The sequence below is a fragment of the Camarhynchus parvulus genome, chromosome 9 (genome assembly GCF_901933205.1).
Source record: "Camarhynchus parvulus chromosome 9, STF_HiC, whole genome shotgun sequence".
NCBI classification, from domain to species: Eukaryota; Metazoa; Chordata; class Aves; order Passeriformes; family Thraupidae; genus Camarhynchus; species Camarhynchus parvulus.
This window is the reverse complement of record NC_044579.1, coordinates 25,107,708-25,123,539: the sequence shown is the minus strand read 5'-3', so window position 1 is coordinate 25,123,539 and position 15,832 is coordinate 25,107,708. Positions and strand designations below refer to the sequence as shown.

The following is a 15,832-nucleotide window of genomic DNA, read 5'->3' as shown; positions in this document are numbered from 1 at the left end:
TCATGTAAGCATGGATTACTCTGACATCAGTAAATAAATTAAGCATCTTCTGAGTTTCAAAGCACGGACACTGCCAGTCAGGATGTAATTATGATTAATACCACTTGAACCCTTAGGCTGAGTATTTTTAGATCCCCTTTTCTGAAGGCCTTGGGGGCTGGAGGAGGTGTGAGGAGCTGAAGCAGTGGTGTCACCTCTCATTGCAGATCTCCGGCAGGACATGCTGACGCTGCAGATTCTGCGCCTGATGGACATTCTGTGGAAAGAGGCTGGCCTGGATCTCCGGTAAGGAGCTCCTGAGGGCTGCTTGCTTTGGATGGAAGGGTGCTTTGAGAAATAAAGCTTTCCTGCTTTTAGCACCTTCCCCACTGTCCTTTCTCTGCGCATCTGTTGGGGTGCCCAGAGCTCCCAGCTGTCATGGCCAAGGTGAGCAGGCTGTGGGAAGTGTTACCTCTGCTCCTTCCTGCTGGGAGCAGGGCTCTCATTGCTGCTCACACCTGCACTCACAGCCACTGGGAACATCTGCAGCTCTGAAGTCACTTTCTCTTCTTGGTAAAACACTGCTTGGATGCCAGAATGCATTTTTCCAGCCAGAAGTATCTTTGTATCTTCCAAAGTCTCTTGCAAAGTATCTTTCTTGCTTTTGTATCCTCGGTAGGGTCAACGTGATTTCTTTGAATGAATACTGGAGTATTCCTAAGAGCAACAGTATCAGTCATTGCTCAGTGTTATCACACAACCCTCTAGTACATGGGAAGCTTTTCCACCCAAATTTATGAACCAGTTTTAGGTAACATAATTCAAAAATTCTAATTGCACTTTAGAAAGTAGTCCTAAGGAAGGTATCATATTATTAGAAACCATTTTTAGCCATAAATTAAATTTTGTATGCCTGTTTCAAGAGCTGTAATCCTCTCTGTTTAAGTTTTGTTTACAAGTCTTGAAGTACTTATATTTAAATATTGCCTGAAGTACTTAATTTAGATTCTTGGAGCTCTTTTAAAATTTTTATTGTTCAAGTATAGTAGTGGGAACTACATAAGGCACATAGCATCAGCACAGGTAAGTAAAATTATCAACTTGTTGCTTAGAATGCTGAAGGAAAGGTGGAAATGTGAATTACAAATTGTTTCTAGAAAGATATAGTTGTGATGAGATGGTTGAGTGTGTGTGAAGTTGAACACTGACTTGAAGAAACCTTAGGTCATTTATGTCATTATAAATTGACTTTGAGGAGGCTGATCCAGCATTTGGGGGCAAGGACAGCCTCTGGCAGCTGTGGAATCCCAGATGAGGCATTCCTCAGTAGCTGCCTTCCCAGAAGCTGTTTGTGGTTCCAGCCTGGGCCACACACCATGCCTAGCAAACAGGAATAGTGATGAGAGTCATCAAATATGCTTTTCCTGACTAAGCCTATTTTTTTTAACACAACAAAGGAAAACAAAAAAGTAGCTCTGATGTCCAAGATTTTTCTTAAAAGTCTGCAAAGAAAAAAAAGTAGAGAAGGGGAAGTTCCTAGTGAGAATTGAAGTTCTATATTTGGCCTCTTCAATTTGTTTGCTTAACTGGGAGCATCTTCCTTCCATTCATCCTGTCATAGTTACCATTATGAAATAAAATCCTGGGATTGAGGCAGGGTTACAGTTCAGTGTCTGTCAAAGAGATTAATCAGGCACTTGCCAAGAGAAGGCTCTGAAATGACCTTCCTTGAGAACAGAATTGGCCAAAACAGCGCTCAGAACACCCAGAGCATGAGGGCACAGCCAGCAGGGCAAGGCTTTGGCATCTCTGTGTTTACAGCCTGCATCTCTCTCAAGAAGAGACAGCTCCAGAATCCATGAGCCAGCAGTGGTGGAGTGAGTTCTTTGCCCTGTTTGTGAGTCAGGAGTCAGTGGTTACTTTTTGCTTGGGTGAGAAGCATGGTCTCAGCTGGAAAAGTAGTGTCAAAGAGCTGCTTTCCTGAAAAATACAGTGCCACACCAAAGAGTGCAGTCCTTGCTTGTTGCCCTGTACCATCCTTAGTTCCCCCGAAGTTGTTCCCATTTGTGGATGCACAATGGATTTTGCACTTTTCAACTTTTTTCCACTGTGGAGTCTGGTAACTCCATCCAAGTAAAAGCAGGGTATCAGCTGTGCCAGCAGTGTCAGAGCAGCTCTGGCTGCTGCTCCTCCCCATCAGTCATGTTTTGCCACAAGCAGATTGTCCAGCTTCCATGGATCAAATGGCAGCCAGTGCCCCACTGAGCTGGGGACAAGCTCAGTTCCCTTCTAATTGCACTGCAGTGCACACTCAGTTCTCTAGCAGTCATTGAAAATGAAACCTAAGCTCAGTCTGTGTCTAAAGCAGGCACGATATTCCCAGTGGGATTTCTCAGCTCTAGAGAGAAACACCAAATACATATTGATTTTGAGAGCTGAAGGAGGAGAAATGTTTGTTTGTTTAACTGCCAACTAATTTATCTTGTAGGTGACAAACAGGGCAGGGAGTGTATCAGAGGGGACACTTGTGTGCAGGAGGATGGCACCATGTGCTCCTCTAAGTCCTTCATCCTGGGCTCTCCCTGTGTGGGCACAGTGAGGAAAGCATGGGGTGTAGGGTGGATCTGCTTCCCAGAACAGGACCAGCACCGAGACAAACACTGACACTTAGAGCACTCTGCCTTTGTCAGTCTACCTCAAACATCATCCAAAGTGGCAGAGAGAAATGAACAAAGCAAAAAGTACATTTTTTAGTTAATCCCCATGCCTTAATTTCTAAGACAAACTTGTATCTGAGCACAGAGCAGGAAGTAGATGGCCTATTACAAATACATGTCACAGCAGAGGAGCACAACATCTGTCTTCCCAAGGATGCTGTGGGGTTTGTGGTGCTGCACCTCTCAGGAAAATCCCTGTGTCAGAAAGTGCTGCTTTAGCTCTGTTATAGCATCAAAGTTGTGTTAGTGGAGAAACGAGTAGAGCAACAGCAACAGAAAATCATGTATTTGAGGAGTTTGATCTATGTCAAGTCACCTTTACTGTGGGAAATTGTCATAAAAGTATTTAATACTTGGTTACTTTTTGACCAGATGCAGGACATTCTCCAAACCACTTTTTTGTTTCAGTGCCTGTATATAGTAGGCTCTCATTTTTGTCTCCCTTATGTGTGTGAGATCTGAGGTTACATGGCTGTGTATGAGTGAAGTCAGAGTTCACACACATACTGGAAAATGTATTTGTTACAACTCTTTAACATGTCATCATTTTTAAACTATTGGACCTGAAGTCACAGAGAATGTGTTGATAAATCACCAGTATTTTGTGTGTGTTTGGAAGGGCACTGGTTTGGTGAATTAAACACTTGAAATAAAGAACAGTTTTAAATGAGTGAAGAGAATTTTCTGTCCTACCCAGGATTTCAGTATTGATCTGTCCATGGCTTTTGCTGGCTTTAAAAAGCAGGGAGCATATCCTGCTGACAGATGCTGAAGTCAGAAAGATCAGGATGAGATGGAAAGGGCCCAGAGGATTTGTCCCTAACTTGACTTCTGTCAAACTGTCTCTCTGACAAGGATGTTTTTTCCTGCAGTTGTAAGCACACAGCCCTCCAGGGGCTGCAGCTTTCATCATTGCCTGCTTTTGAAGGGGAAGTTGTTGGCCGCATGCCCGGCTCAGCCCGAGCGGGCTGGGTTGCGGTGCCGTGGGAGGAGGCCAGGGTGCACTTTAACCTGGCCAGCTTTGGCTGCCATTTGTGCTCTGCTGATAAGGATGGGCAGAGCTTCCCCGTGCCCAGGGGCAATCCCAGCCACCCTCCTGCTCCTGGAGAGCCCTGCTCTGGGGACAGGGCTGGGACTGGGCAGGGCTCAGAGCAGAAACGGGAAGAACGTTCCAAGCCTGCACTTCTGCTGTTGTTTTGAAGTTGAGTCCTCTTGAAATGCCCTGTTCAATCTGGTTTTCAGTGCACTTCGTTGCCAGTAGAGAAGAATCCTAATCTATATCATTACTGTTTCTGATGCCTTAGCATTTTAGCTTTCATATTTTTCAGATCCTGTATTGCATTAGTGCACAACTCTGAACTCCATGCAGAGTGTGAGTTACTGTCCTCACATTTTGGTCAGACAAAACAATCCCTCTGGGCCTGAAGCTCTAGGACACTTTACTGTCTCAGGCCCCAAAAAGTACAAACAAAAGTGAACTGAGGGGGGCAAACTGGGGGTAAATGACTTCACTACCTGAAGCTGTAATTGGAGAATTAACCCCTGATATGTAAATGGACCAAACTTATAATTGTCTGAAAAACTGGTGCCCATTGTCCAGCTCGGGTGTAGCCTCTGGGAGGCTTCTGACTGCCCAAGGTGTGGCTGTTGAAGGCCTTTAATCAATACCCACTTTATTCTCTAAATCTTGTCCAGCCTCTGTTCTAGGTAGCCCCTCCAAGGCATCACTTCTTGCACCACTTCAGTTGTGTTATCCCTTTGGTGGAGAACTGCTCAGTTCCCTGATAGCTATAAGGCAAAAATATTGTGTTTAATTTTGTAAGGAATTTTATTTATTTTTCTTCTATGGCTTGGGATAATAGACTGTGTCAGTTAAGAGACGTGGTTATGCTTTGTAGCTATTAAATTTAATATCGTATAATAAACTTTACATATATATATATATAAAAATACATAGTTTTATATGTAAATACTAATGTCAGCTTCACCAGCAGTGAAGCTTTTTATATGTATATATATATATGTATGTATGTATGTATGTACCTTCAGACATCAATTTTTATGATCAATTTTCATTTGAAAATTGATCAAATTTTCACATCAATTTTCATGTCCTGCAGTTGTTTTATACAGCTCTGTAAGTCAGTGAGTGCTGGTCTATACCTTGTGTGCTGCAGTGTAGATTTTTGTTGGTGTTCATTCTCTTACCCATGGACCATGACCACAACTGAGATCATATTCTTGGCCTGAGCTGCCTGGCACAAGAGCAGACACCTCAATTTCTGATTTTTTTCTTTGAAAAGTTTGCTGTAAGTTTACCTTGCAAATGCTGAGCTCCTATCTCATGGGGAGTTGCCATTCTGTTTAGCTTTTTAAGCATCTGAAGGGAGGAAATGGATTGGGAAAAGATACACTTACCTATTTATACACACCTCTCCTTGATTTTCATCCTGAACTGTGTCTCTCTGTAATGCAGTGACATGGTAAGAGGTATTTCACTGGTCACAGTGTGTGAATGCACAGGTGTGTTCTGAGATATAACCAAGCCAGTTAAGAGATGTATTCCTGTTTTCCATTGGGTTTCTATGCTTCAGTTTACAATGAGCTGGAAAACATTCTTTATGTTAAGATTCAGAAGGATTTCTAGCATTTTCCTTTGAAGTAGGAAGATGATGGAAAAGGATAAGATCCTCTTTTGCATTTCCAGCAATAATTTATGGGTAATGAACTGGAGCAGGTCAGGGTCTGTCCGGGCAGGAATTCCCAAATGCAAGCACAGGGCTCCCTCTGTGGCTCATCCTGGGAAGTTACAAGAAACTGGGTTCCAGTAAAAAGGAAAAATTGGGCTTTTTAAAGTATCTCTCTTCTTTACATCTATATACAAAATAGGAAAAATGCATGTTTTAAATGTATTGCTGGTCTTTAACCCTCACAAGCAATTCCTGTATATTGCCCCTTGAGAGTTTACTGTTCACATGAACATTCAGCCATCTCCAAACATTGAATACACTAAAGAAGCATTTTGCTGGTTTAGGTTCTGACATGATTCTGTGTTTCCTTGCAGGATATTGCCCTATGGCTGTTTGGCAACTGGAGATCACTCTGGCCTCATTGAGGCTGTTTCTAGCTCAGAAACCATTGCTGACATTCAGTTAAACAGCAGCAACGTTGCTGCAGCTGCTGCCTTCAACAAGGACGCGCTCTTGAACTGGCTGAAGGAATACAATTTAGGGTAATTTCTACACTTATTCTCTTAGCTATAGTATAAGCTACAAAATTCCTCTTTCAGTCTGGAGGAAGGTGTGGTTTCTTGCTAATTGTTTTTCTAGCATGTCAAATTCTGCCTGAGATTCATGGTACCCTTGGACCTGGCATTTGCAGCATTTTGGCTGTGTGCTATTGAATAGGTTATATTAAATTTGGCAGCACAAACTAACCCAAGGAAACTACATGGGTCTCAGTACTTGATGTTGCCTTCCATACTGCTTGTTCTCCACAGCTACCTTTACAGTATTTTTTTCTCAAGTAATTCTGGTTTTGCAGCATCCTAATGGACTTCTAGTTTAAACAAGTAAAAATCTTTTTTGAGGCCAAAGCATGACATGAATTCCATCAGTGTGCACTAATACAATTTTCTCTGTGGTTGCAGAGAGGACTTGGATCGAGCCATTGAAGAATTTACTCTGTCTTGTGCTGGCTACTGTGTAGCTACATATGTGCTGGGAATTGGTGACAGACACAGTGACAATATCATGGTCAGGAAAAATGGGCAGGTAAAAAACCTCCTGTGGGCAGAATGCCTTTGGTGACCTTGGTGTGCAAGAGTTCTCTTGAGAACTTGTAATTACTTTGGTGCCATGATGAAAGGAAAGGCACACGTGGTTAGAACTGATGTCTGTGGCTCACTGAGGGTTGGAGAGAGCTTCAAGGAAGGGAAATGTAATGCTGGGGGAAGGAGAGAGCACAGCCTGGTCCATCAGCAATTCTGTATGGAGAGAGGCTGTTCTGCAGAGCTTTTACAGAACATGCAAGAGGCCTTATAGTGGTTTAGATTCATTGAATAAAAATGGTCTTAGGGTTATCTTGCAAAAGACCACCCTTAAAAATCCATGAGGTGCACTTTGGAGCAGTGTGGTTTCCCTGAAGTGAGTCTGTGCAGCTCAGCCCTGCAGAAATGCTCAGTGTGCTCAGCACAATGCTGTGCGCTCAGAACCTGGGGGAGCTCCTAGCCATCTGCTTTCTTAATTGTTACCCTGCAATGCAACTTGTCTGATTTAATTGAAATTATTCTTCTAGAAAATCAGCAAGGGTTATAAAATGGAGAGCTTTACAGACATTTGCAGTATTCTTTTTAAGTTTGTACTTCCTGGAAGAAAGCTGGAATGCCCTTAACCTCAATTCTGACATGGGGAGCTGCCACAGGGTCCTTCAGATTAACTCAGCTCTGCTCCCTTTGCCTCTGTCCTTGTGTGGGAAAGGCCTTGGATATGATGATGTTGATCCTTGTGGGCTCATCCTTGGGCTTATTTTTGTCTGATGCTGCCACCAAGCTGTCTCTCTGTGGCAGCCGCAGCTTAAACCTGAGAGAATCTTTTGCTGCAGTGGTCACTCAGAAGTGTATGGATGTTATTACTGACTTTAAATCTTGAAGTGGTTTAGAACCAAATTCTCCCAAAGGGGTTGAAACCACAGGTTTTGGAAAGTCACATTAGGAGTTAACTGTTCTTGATACCTGCATCCTGTAGAGATATTAGGAAAGTGACACATTTCACTGGAGAGATTATTTTTCACTTGTTTTTTTTTGTTTGTTTGTTTTGGTTTGGGTTTTTTTTTTAGCTCTTTCACATAGATTTTGGGCATATTCTTGGAAACTTCAAGTCCAAGTTTGGAATTAAAAGGGAACGGGTACCTTTCATACTCACCTATGATTTCATTCATGTTATTCAACAAGGAAAAACAGGGAACACTGAAAAGTTTGGTCGGTGAGTGTTATTTTGATCTATTTGTAATTGAGATAACTTCCAACATACCAGAACTTACCTGGGGTTGGTTTGCTCATTTGCACTTGTGTGGAAGTGTGCCAACATGCATTTATAGGGCTATCTGCTGCTTTCCCTGAGCTGGAATGTCCACGGATGACTTCAGAACCAGAAGCTGCAGCTCTGCAGTTGACCTCCCACAGCAGGAGGTGGCAGGTTCTGCTGGGCTCAGCTCTGCCTGCAGCAGCTCTGGGCTCCAGGCAGGGCTGCCAGGCTGTTGTTCAAGCACTGCCTTAGGAAGAGGCTCCCTCCTGCCCTTCCTGCCCATCAGGGCATGTTCATTGTCCTGCCCCATGCTGGCCCTGCTTGGATGCTTGGCCATGAGGAGCCACATGCTCCTGATCCACCAGCCCTGGAAGCTGGCTCAGTTTTGACCACAGAAGGAATTAGAAATGGCAGAGATTAGAGGGATTGCAGTAGAGCTTTGGCTTTTCCACTGTAGCCCACCCTATAGGATATCAGGGCATTTCACCTAACGAATTCTCAGGGAGTTGGGACCATGAGCTCTGGCCCTTTTGTTCTTTCTGAAGAGCAGCTGGTGGTGTTTTGTACTGAGGGCTCGCTGGGGACACATGGGATGTGTCTGTGTGTCCTGGTTCAGAGCAAATTTGGGAGAGACCCCCAAAGGGGCTCCTCTAGGAAAGCAGATTCAATTGGCCCCTCCCTCCAACCGGTCCGGGAGAAAATACCTCCTTGGAGAAAAGTGAAAAAAACCTGTTTATTAAACAATAAAACCTAAACAATATTAAACAATAAAACCCCTTGCTGCTCCAAAAGAGATGACAAACTGAGAAAGTCCCTCCCTGGGCTGCAGCTCAGCTCACTCAGTCTCTGATCAGTCCCTCAGTGCTGGAAATGCCGCAGGCCAGGCCCGGCCCGGTGGCCACAGGTGGAGCTGCCGGTGCTCTGCTGGGTGTTCAGTCCAGAGCAGGTTTGAACAGGGCCAAAGAAAAGGGAAAAAAAACCCCACAGTCCAGGGAACTTCTTTGCCTCAGCCAGCTAAAACTAACTAAAAGCAAAGGAGAGCTCTGTCCTGCTGTCTGTCCATCCTCAGACAGCACAGTCCAGGAGCAGGAATGTGGAGGGGTGAGTGCAGTGTCTGAAAACAAACTGCTGCTGCTTCTCTCCCCCCTTCACTCTCTGCAACAAGTCTTAAAGGTGCAAAACTTATTATTCAGCATAAACAGAACAGACAATTGGGGATAAAAGCATCATATAGTCAGCCCAGGACACTGTGGGAGTGCACAAACAGGTTCTGCAGGCATCTCTGTCTCTATGCTGTGTTCCACAGTGTGTATTTGTCAGACAGATCCCAGATTGCAGATAAGAGTTAGCAGATAAAGAGCTAGCAGTTGCAGCCATCTGCAGTGTGTGACTGGCCTGTTGTGCTCCCTGCCTGTGCCCAGGTTCCGGCAGTACTGTGAGGAAGCCTACCTGATCCTGCGCAAGCACGGCAACCTATTTATTACCCTCTTTGCACTGATGCTGACTGCAGGGCTGCCAGAGCTCACCTCTGTCAAGGACATCCAGTATCTCAAGGTACAGTAAGAGCTACAGCTCAGCAGGACTCAGCATTTTTCCAGCATATGATTTTTTTCCAAGATTAATGCATTTTCATTGTTTTTCATTTCTGTGAAGATTTCCACACTCTCCTTGAAGTTTTCTTTTTCAGCTCTATAGGACAAGGTCTGTAGTCAGGGCTGCTGCTCAGAGAATGAGTTCAGGATCTGTGCATCTTAAATGGAGTCATCTCAGGGGTATTTTACATCTTGGCTCATGCACAAGCACAGACCTGGAAAGGTGAAAATGATTTGCTTCATTCTCTTTCAGTTTTATCTTTAAACCCAGGAAGATTTATTATTTAAACCAATTGATGTATTGCTCATTGAGTAGTAAGCAGAAAAAGTGTCAAAGGAGAACAAAACGCACTGTGGCTTGTGTTGAAAGGTGAAGGAGCCTTTCACTGTGCATTTTAAAATTCCTGACAGTCCTTGTTTCCCTGTTGCCTTAGGACTCCCTGGCCTTAGGGAAGAGTGAGGAAGAAGCACTAAAACAGTTCAAGCAAAAGTTTGATGAAGCTCTGCGGGAAAGTTGGACTACTAAAGTGAACTGGATGGCTCACACTGTCAGAAAGGATTACAGGTCCTAGGAGATTGTAGCATTTGCACTAAGCTGAAGGTTACCTTGATAAGTGTTTGTAAAGGGTTTCTGTGGTATGGACCAACGAAACTTCAGGAAGCACCGGGACAATGCTCTCAGGCACAAGGTGGTTCTTGGGGAGCCCCCCCCCCACACAGGGCCAGCAGTTGGACTCTGATCCTGATGGGTCCCTTCCAGCTCAGCACATTCTGTGATTCTATGAAATGATCCAAACCAAGAAAGGAAACGACAGTGAGAACAAATGGACTGAAATAATTCCCGAGTCTTTTGCACTCTGCTTCTGAATGCTTGATTCCAAGACTGTCTCTACAGTTAGTGAACATCCTGGATAATCAGTTCCTGCTGACTTTGCACGCTGAGAGCTACTAGGCATTTTTAAAAATTCTTTGGTACTTCATGGAGGTGTAAATATTTGTTTTTATACGTTAGGGTAATGTGCTCTAACATATCCTCAGGAGGTTTGAAGACCTCTGGCAGAACTGTTCTTCATTTCAAGTTAGGACTTGAAGAGTAAATTTTTTTTTATATCCTAATCTGGCTAAAAATGAGTGTATTGTGTATATTTTTCATATGACCTCTGCCCTACTGGCACAGATGCATTAATTCTACTGTAAATAGCAACCATGGTATCACTGTACTGCAGGGAGCTGCTTCGTGTCTGTGCTGCTGCTGAAGGAAGGGTGCGGCAGACCTGACAGATGTGATGCAGCATCCAGATGTTCAGGGTTGCACAGCTTTGTTCCTCTGACCTAACACACAAAAAAACCCTTCAGAAGGAGGAAGGTTAGGCCAATTCCAAACGTGCCTGAGAATCCCTCGTTGGTTACAGTCTCCCACTCAGCCTCTGGGGCTTTGCCTTCGGCTCCCAGAGAGGCACAGTTTGGTTTGGTTCCAGCAAGAAGCTCCTTCCAGCCTTACACTGAAATTCCTGTCTCAGATCAGTCCTTCCCTGTGAAATGTACTGACCTATGTAAGGGATGTTCTCATTAAATAAACAACACAAAGTGATTTTTAAAGCATACATACCAAAAACCCCAACTGGTTGGAGAAGCAAGAGTTGATGGGGAAAGATCATTCCACAGAACACCAATGCAGTCGCTGATCTTCTCTCTCTATTTATTAAAAGCTTGCAGGAATGTTGCTTTACTGAGATATATATGTTGAAGATGGTTGCTGAAGAAACTGGATTTGTTTTAATTTATTTAGTGAGGTACCAGGCTTTTAGGTGCTTAAATGGAGAGCAAATTTGTTATGTGCAATAGGGGACTGCTGGTTAAAAGATGTAACAAACTGTTCCTGAGCATCAGCAAGAGAGGTTTAACTACTGCCTGTTCTCCAAGGAGCACTGGTAGCTCTTGATTCTTGTGGACATTTGAAAGAGATTAAACATATATATTTACTTTTTGACTAAACAGTTGTTCTGCATAGAAATGTTGGATGATGTATGAATTTAATTAAAGTAGGTTTTACTTTGTTGAGAGTGTTTTGCTTTTGTTGTTTTGGGGTTTCCATGTTTATTTTAAAGGTTAAGAACTTACCTGGAGTCAGTTCTGTGTAGGGATGGATTCTCTTCTCCTCACACTATGGGTTATCTCTCTGAAAAGACTTCTAGAATATTCTAAAAGTAACAAGTGTTACGTGGGTTGGTTTTTTAGTGTACAGCATAGTAGCATTTCAAGTGTGCCATGTCCTTTTTAAAATTATTATTTCTACAGCAGATAGCAAGAAAGTTAAAAAGAAACTACATTGCAGGTGACAGCTCTGAAAAAAGTAATGGCATCTTCAGGTAATTCACAGCATGTGACTGTGCATAAGGAGCCATTCCTGGACATATTTTGTTTTTCTGTGGGACAGAGCGCTTGGACAGAGCCCTTGGACATCTCTGGCCTTGCTGAGGGAGACATCAGCTTTTCCAGGACTGTGAGGTGAAGTTGGCAAGTGCCCCTTGTTGGCTGCCTGGGGCTGGTGTGCATGGGCTCTGGCAGGAGGGAGCACAGTGGCATCTCCATTTCCTTTATTTCCCTGGCTCTGAGGGCAGCTGGGTTCCTGTCCCGCCCCAGGTGTCCCGTGGGACTCGGGCAGGCGGCTCCAGACTCTGCCTCAGGCTCCCCTCTGCTCTGCTCCCTTCTGTGCCTCAGGCTCCCCTCTGCTCCTCTCTGTGCCTCAGGCTCCCCTCTGCTCCTCTCTGTGCCTCAGGCTCCCCTCTGCTCTGCTCCCTTCTGTGCCTCAGGCTCCTCTCTGCTCCCCTCTGTGCCTCAGGCTCCTCTCTGCTCCCCTCTGTGTCTCAGGCTCCCCTCTCTGCTCCCCTCTGTGCCTCAGGCTCCCCTCTCTGCTCCCCTCTGCACCTCTGCAGGTGAGAGCTGTGAGCTGCAGGTGCAGGGACACCTTCCCTGCCACCAGCACCACCGGGGCACTGCACTGAGTCCAGAGAGGATTTTGGATGTGACTTTAATGCAGGCTATAAAAGTACATGAGATGGTGAGAAAATCCTATTGCCTGTGTTCCTTGAGGAGTGTTTAGAGGTGATTAGGAAATACTGCTTCTGCTCAGTGTTTGTGTTGGTTAATAGCCTTTCAATGGCTGTGTTGTGTTTGCTTGTCTTTACCTTCTCTATGTTTACTCTTGGCAATTAATTAACAAGAATGGGAAAAGAAAGTTAGAGCCGAGTTAAATGGTCTATTTTTGTGTTTGGCAACGAAGACAATGAAGCGTTTTCCTCTTGTGAATTGATCTCCAAATAGCTGAGAAGAGATCCCATCTCACAGCAGTGCTTCCCAGGCTGACCTCTCAGGGCTGAACCTGGCAGGAAGCAGCATTTACCAGGTCACCAAGGCTGATTTTGTGACACCTTCATGTTAAGTTTTGAGCAGAGTCCTGGTGTGCTGAACTGTATTAGTAAAAACATCACTACTTTCCCTGGTTTTCATCATACTTGCTATAGCCTGTGGCATACAGACCTTCATTCAGAAAACAAACAAATAAATAAATTACTTTGTGAAAAGTCAAAGGAGACTCTAACTTTGACACTGTCATCCAAGAGAAGACTGGATTTTGGCACATCAGTCCATTGATTGTTTCTGTACTTTCCTCACAACATCCAGCTCTAATACTAAATTGGTAAGTTAATTTGGGCTGATTTGGAACATATTATTTTAGATCAGTTTCTGAATTCACAAGACATCAAACTGATAGATTATAATAAGAGAATTTAAAGAGTTTGTGTTGAATCTTCAGTTCACATGGTCTCATGTTAATTACCTTTCTTTGTATATGTCCACTGGAAAAATAACTTTTCCTTCTCAAGGCCTTCATTGTATCTGGCAGAGGGGAAAGCTACCTGGGCTGCTTTAAAAACCACAGCTGAAACTTGGTATGTGCAGTGTGTAAATGATCATTATTTGTTCTGGTTTATTACTGATTGCATGAATACTTGAGGGGCTTTGCTTTCTACCTTGAATCTTTCATTTTGTGACAGACTGACAGCTGCTGCTTTCACACTCCTGCTTGTCCTGTCTTGGATTTCCAGGGAAGGAGCTCCCGTGGATTTGCTCCTCAGCTGTGGAGCTGCTTCCTTTCCCTCTTGTGCTTGTATTGGTTGTTTTGGCAGTGGGGTGTTGGTTGTCAGTCACTCACATTCCAGCAAATGCCTTGGACAGAGCCCATTCCTGTATTTCATATAGAAGAGTCCAATATTCCTCTTTAATCTCCCAGAGCTATTGAAATCAGATAATTAAATAGTAGAGGCTCTTAATAATTGGTATGTCAGGCTATATTGTAGCTTTATTCTGTAGGATGGTCTCAAGCCTACATCTTTTAAATGTGCAATCAGTATTTCTATTATTATTCTTTCACAATATAGTGTATTAGTGTAATTATGTGTCGGAGCCAGCTTTAAAATCTAAGCCTGAAATCCTCTGCTAAGATGTAATAATTTTTAAAATGACTTGTCTGGCATGACAGTCCAAGAGCTGAGGGAGCAGAGCTGCTGTGGTGCACAAGTGTCAGTAGGTGCTGCCATGTGAGGGCTCCGTGCCCTGCTGCTGTTGGGCCTCGCTGTTTGCTTTGGGGATTTTGGAGACAAAAGGGGCTGGCTGTGGTGAGGCTGATGAAATTAAAGCCAAGCTAAACTCAAGGTGTGGTTCTATTGCCTGACCTCAATGGACACACATTAAGCTGGATGTGGAAGGAGCAAACACAGCACCAGGCAGATCTCTGCAGCAGGTTTTGGTAGCCAGTGCAGGCAAGGAGCAGTAATTCACCAGCTCTGAGAAATCAAGGACAAAACTGTTGGTGCTGCCTCAGTGCATAACAGAAATGTTGTAGTTACTCTCCCCAAGCGTGGCTGCGTGCCTGATGGGGAGAGGGAGGTGCTCCTGCCAGGAGCATTGTTCACCCTGGTGTTGGCAGCTGTCCTTCAGCCAGCACAGCCCAGCCCAGCAGCAGCCATGGGGACAGGACAGAGCTGGGCTCAGTGAGCTCTTTGCACACTGCTGCTGCTGCTGCTCAGGTGCCTTTCCAGCCTCATGAGCCACATGAGGAGCTGCTTGTGTCCTTCAGCAAGCCACACAGGAAATCCTGCCAGGCAGATGCTGAGAGAACTTCCCTTGTTCTGTCCCCTCTGGAACACTTGGATAAAGGCTCAGTTGTGACCTATTTGAACTGATTTCACTGTATGGCACTGAAGGATTTAAAATAATGCTGTTGTGATGAGCTAATCCTTCATCCTTTCAGTCTGTCACCTTGCTCTTCCTCAGGTGATTGTTTGGAGAAGTCTCCTCTGGATTGCTTGATTATGAGGGATGGGGTTGAATTTATATTTCTTAAAGTAATGGTATGGCTTACAGAGTAATGGCATGGCTTACTCTTGGGAGAGCTGTAAGGGGTCTCAGTTTAAGAATAGCAGTCCCAAAGAAATGTGAAAGGTTAATTCTGGTTTGCCAGGCCCTGGTTGGCTTTTGAAAGTGGCAATCAAGCACCATGGAAATGTGGTTTTGGAAGGATTAAGGCCCTTGTAGCACAAGGGTGTTTGTAAGATCTCATTTCTGGCTTTAGAAGTCTGCATTTGGGCAGGAAATCTGGGCACTTGCTGGCAATGGGCAGAACCAGTGAAGTCTGGGCAGAAAGGAGGGAACCTGGCAGCAGTTCATTCCAGTTTGTGAGTTCTGCCTAAGGCTTTGTCCTACATGGAATTCCTAATGGGCTTTGCCCTGGGAGCTTTCAGCAGCTCAGTCTGGTTTTCTGAAATGATCTCTGTACTCTTGTATGAGGAGCATTGAGTGTCAGACATTCCACAAGGGAGCTGAGCACTGTTGTTCAAGGTACTCTGGAGCACAGAATGTTGTATATGTGGCTCTGAACTCCTCCTGCTGAAACCCTTTTCCTGGGGGGCTGGAAACAAAACACAAGAATAGATGTCATAGCCCCGTCCAAGTATTCCCTAGGGATAGGAAAAAAATCTGGATTCCAGTCACCTTACCAGACATTCATTTGAACAAAAATGGAACAGCTCCAAAAGAGGAGTGGGAAGGACAGAAAGTCCTTTTCCCTATGGACTTGTTACTTTGGAATTTAGGAAAAGGAGAGATGAAATGAAGGTCCAAATGTCCCAGCCTCTGTTCTTCTGCTTGGCTAAATAAAAGAACCCTTAACATTAATGGCTGTGGGAGACAAAGTCTGTTTAGCCTATTCCCTACCAAAGAGCAAGGAATTAATCCTGCACATAGATGTGTGCCCCTTGGCATGGGAGGAAAAGGTGCATGCTGCTGCACTTGGGACCAGCTGTTCCTGAGGCTACTTCCACCCCTCACCTCTGCTTGGGAATTCCGCAGTGGTAAAGTCTTTGTACACCTGGAGCTTAATGCCACCCACCCCTGCCCAGAGCCTTGGCCTGGTGTCTGCAGCTCTACTACACTGTTGGAAGAACTGCTTAAAAATACA

At 44.4% G+C, this 15,832-nt stretch overlaps 1 protein-coding gene across 3 annotated transcripts in view; it reads left to right on the top strand.

Moving 5' to 3' along the window:
• The window catches only part of PIK3CB (phosphatidylinositol-4,5-bisphosphate 3-kinase catalytic subunit beta), a 95,777-nt gene extending 84,521 nt beyond the window's left edge, over positions 1-11,256 (top strand). For 2 of the 3 annotated variants that reach the window (XM_030954741.1, XM_030954743.1), the window contains exons 19-24: positions 207-285; positions 5,761-5,928; positions 6,346-6,469; positions 7,533-7,678; positions 9,142-9,274; positions 9,747-9,884. In XM_030954741.1, coding sequence (XP_030810601.1) covers positions 207-285; positions 5,761-5,928; positions 6,346-6,469; positions 7,533-7,678; positions 9,142-9,274; positions 9,747-9,884 — 788 coding nt within the window. Of the gene's footprint in view, positions 1-206; positions 286-5,760; positions 5,929-6,345; positions 6,470-7,532; positions 7,679-9,141; positions 9,275-9,746 lie in introns of all 3 variants that reach the window. The other variant, XM_030954742.1, reaches the window with a different exon arrangement.
• The last annotated feature ends 4,576 nt before the right edge of the window (positions 11,257-15,832 follow it).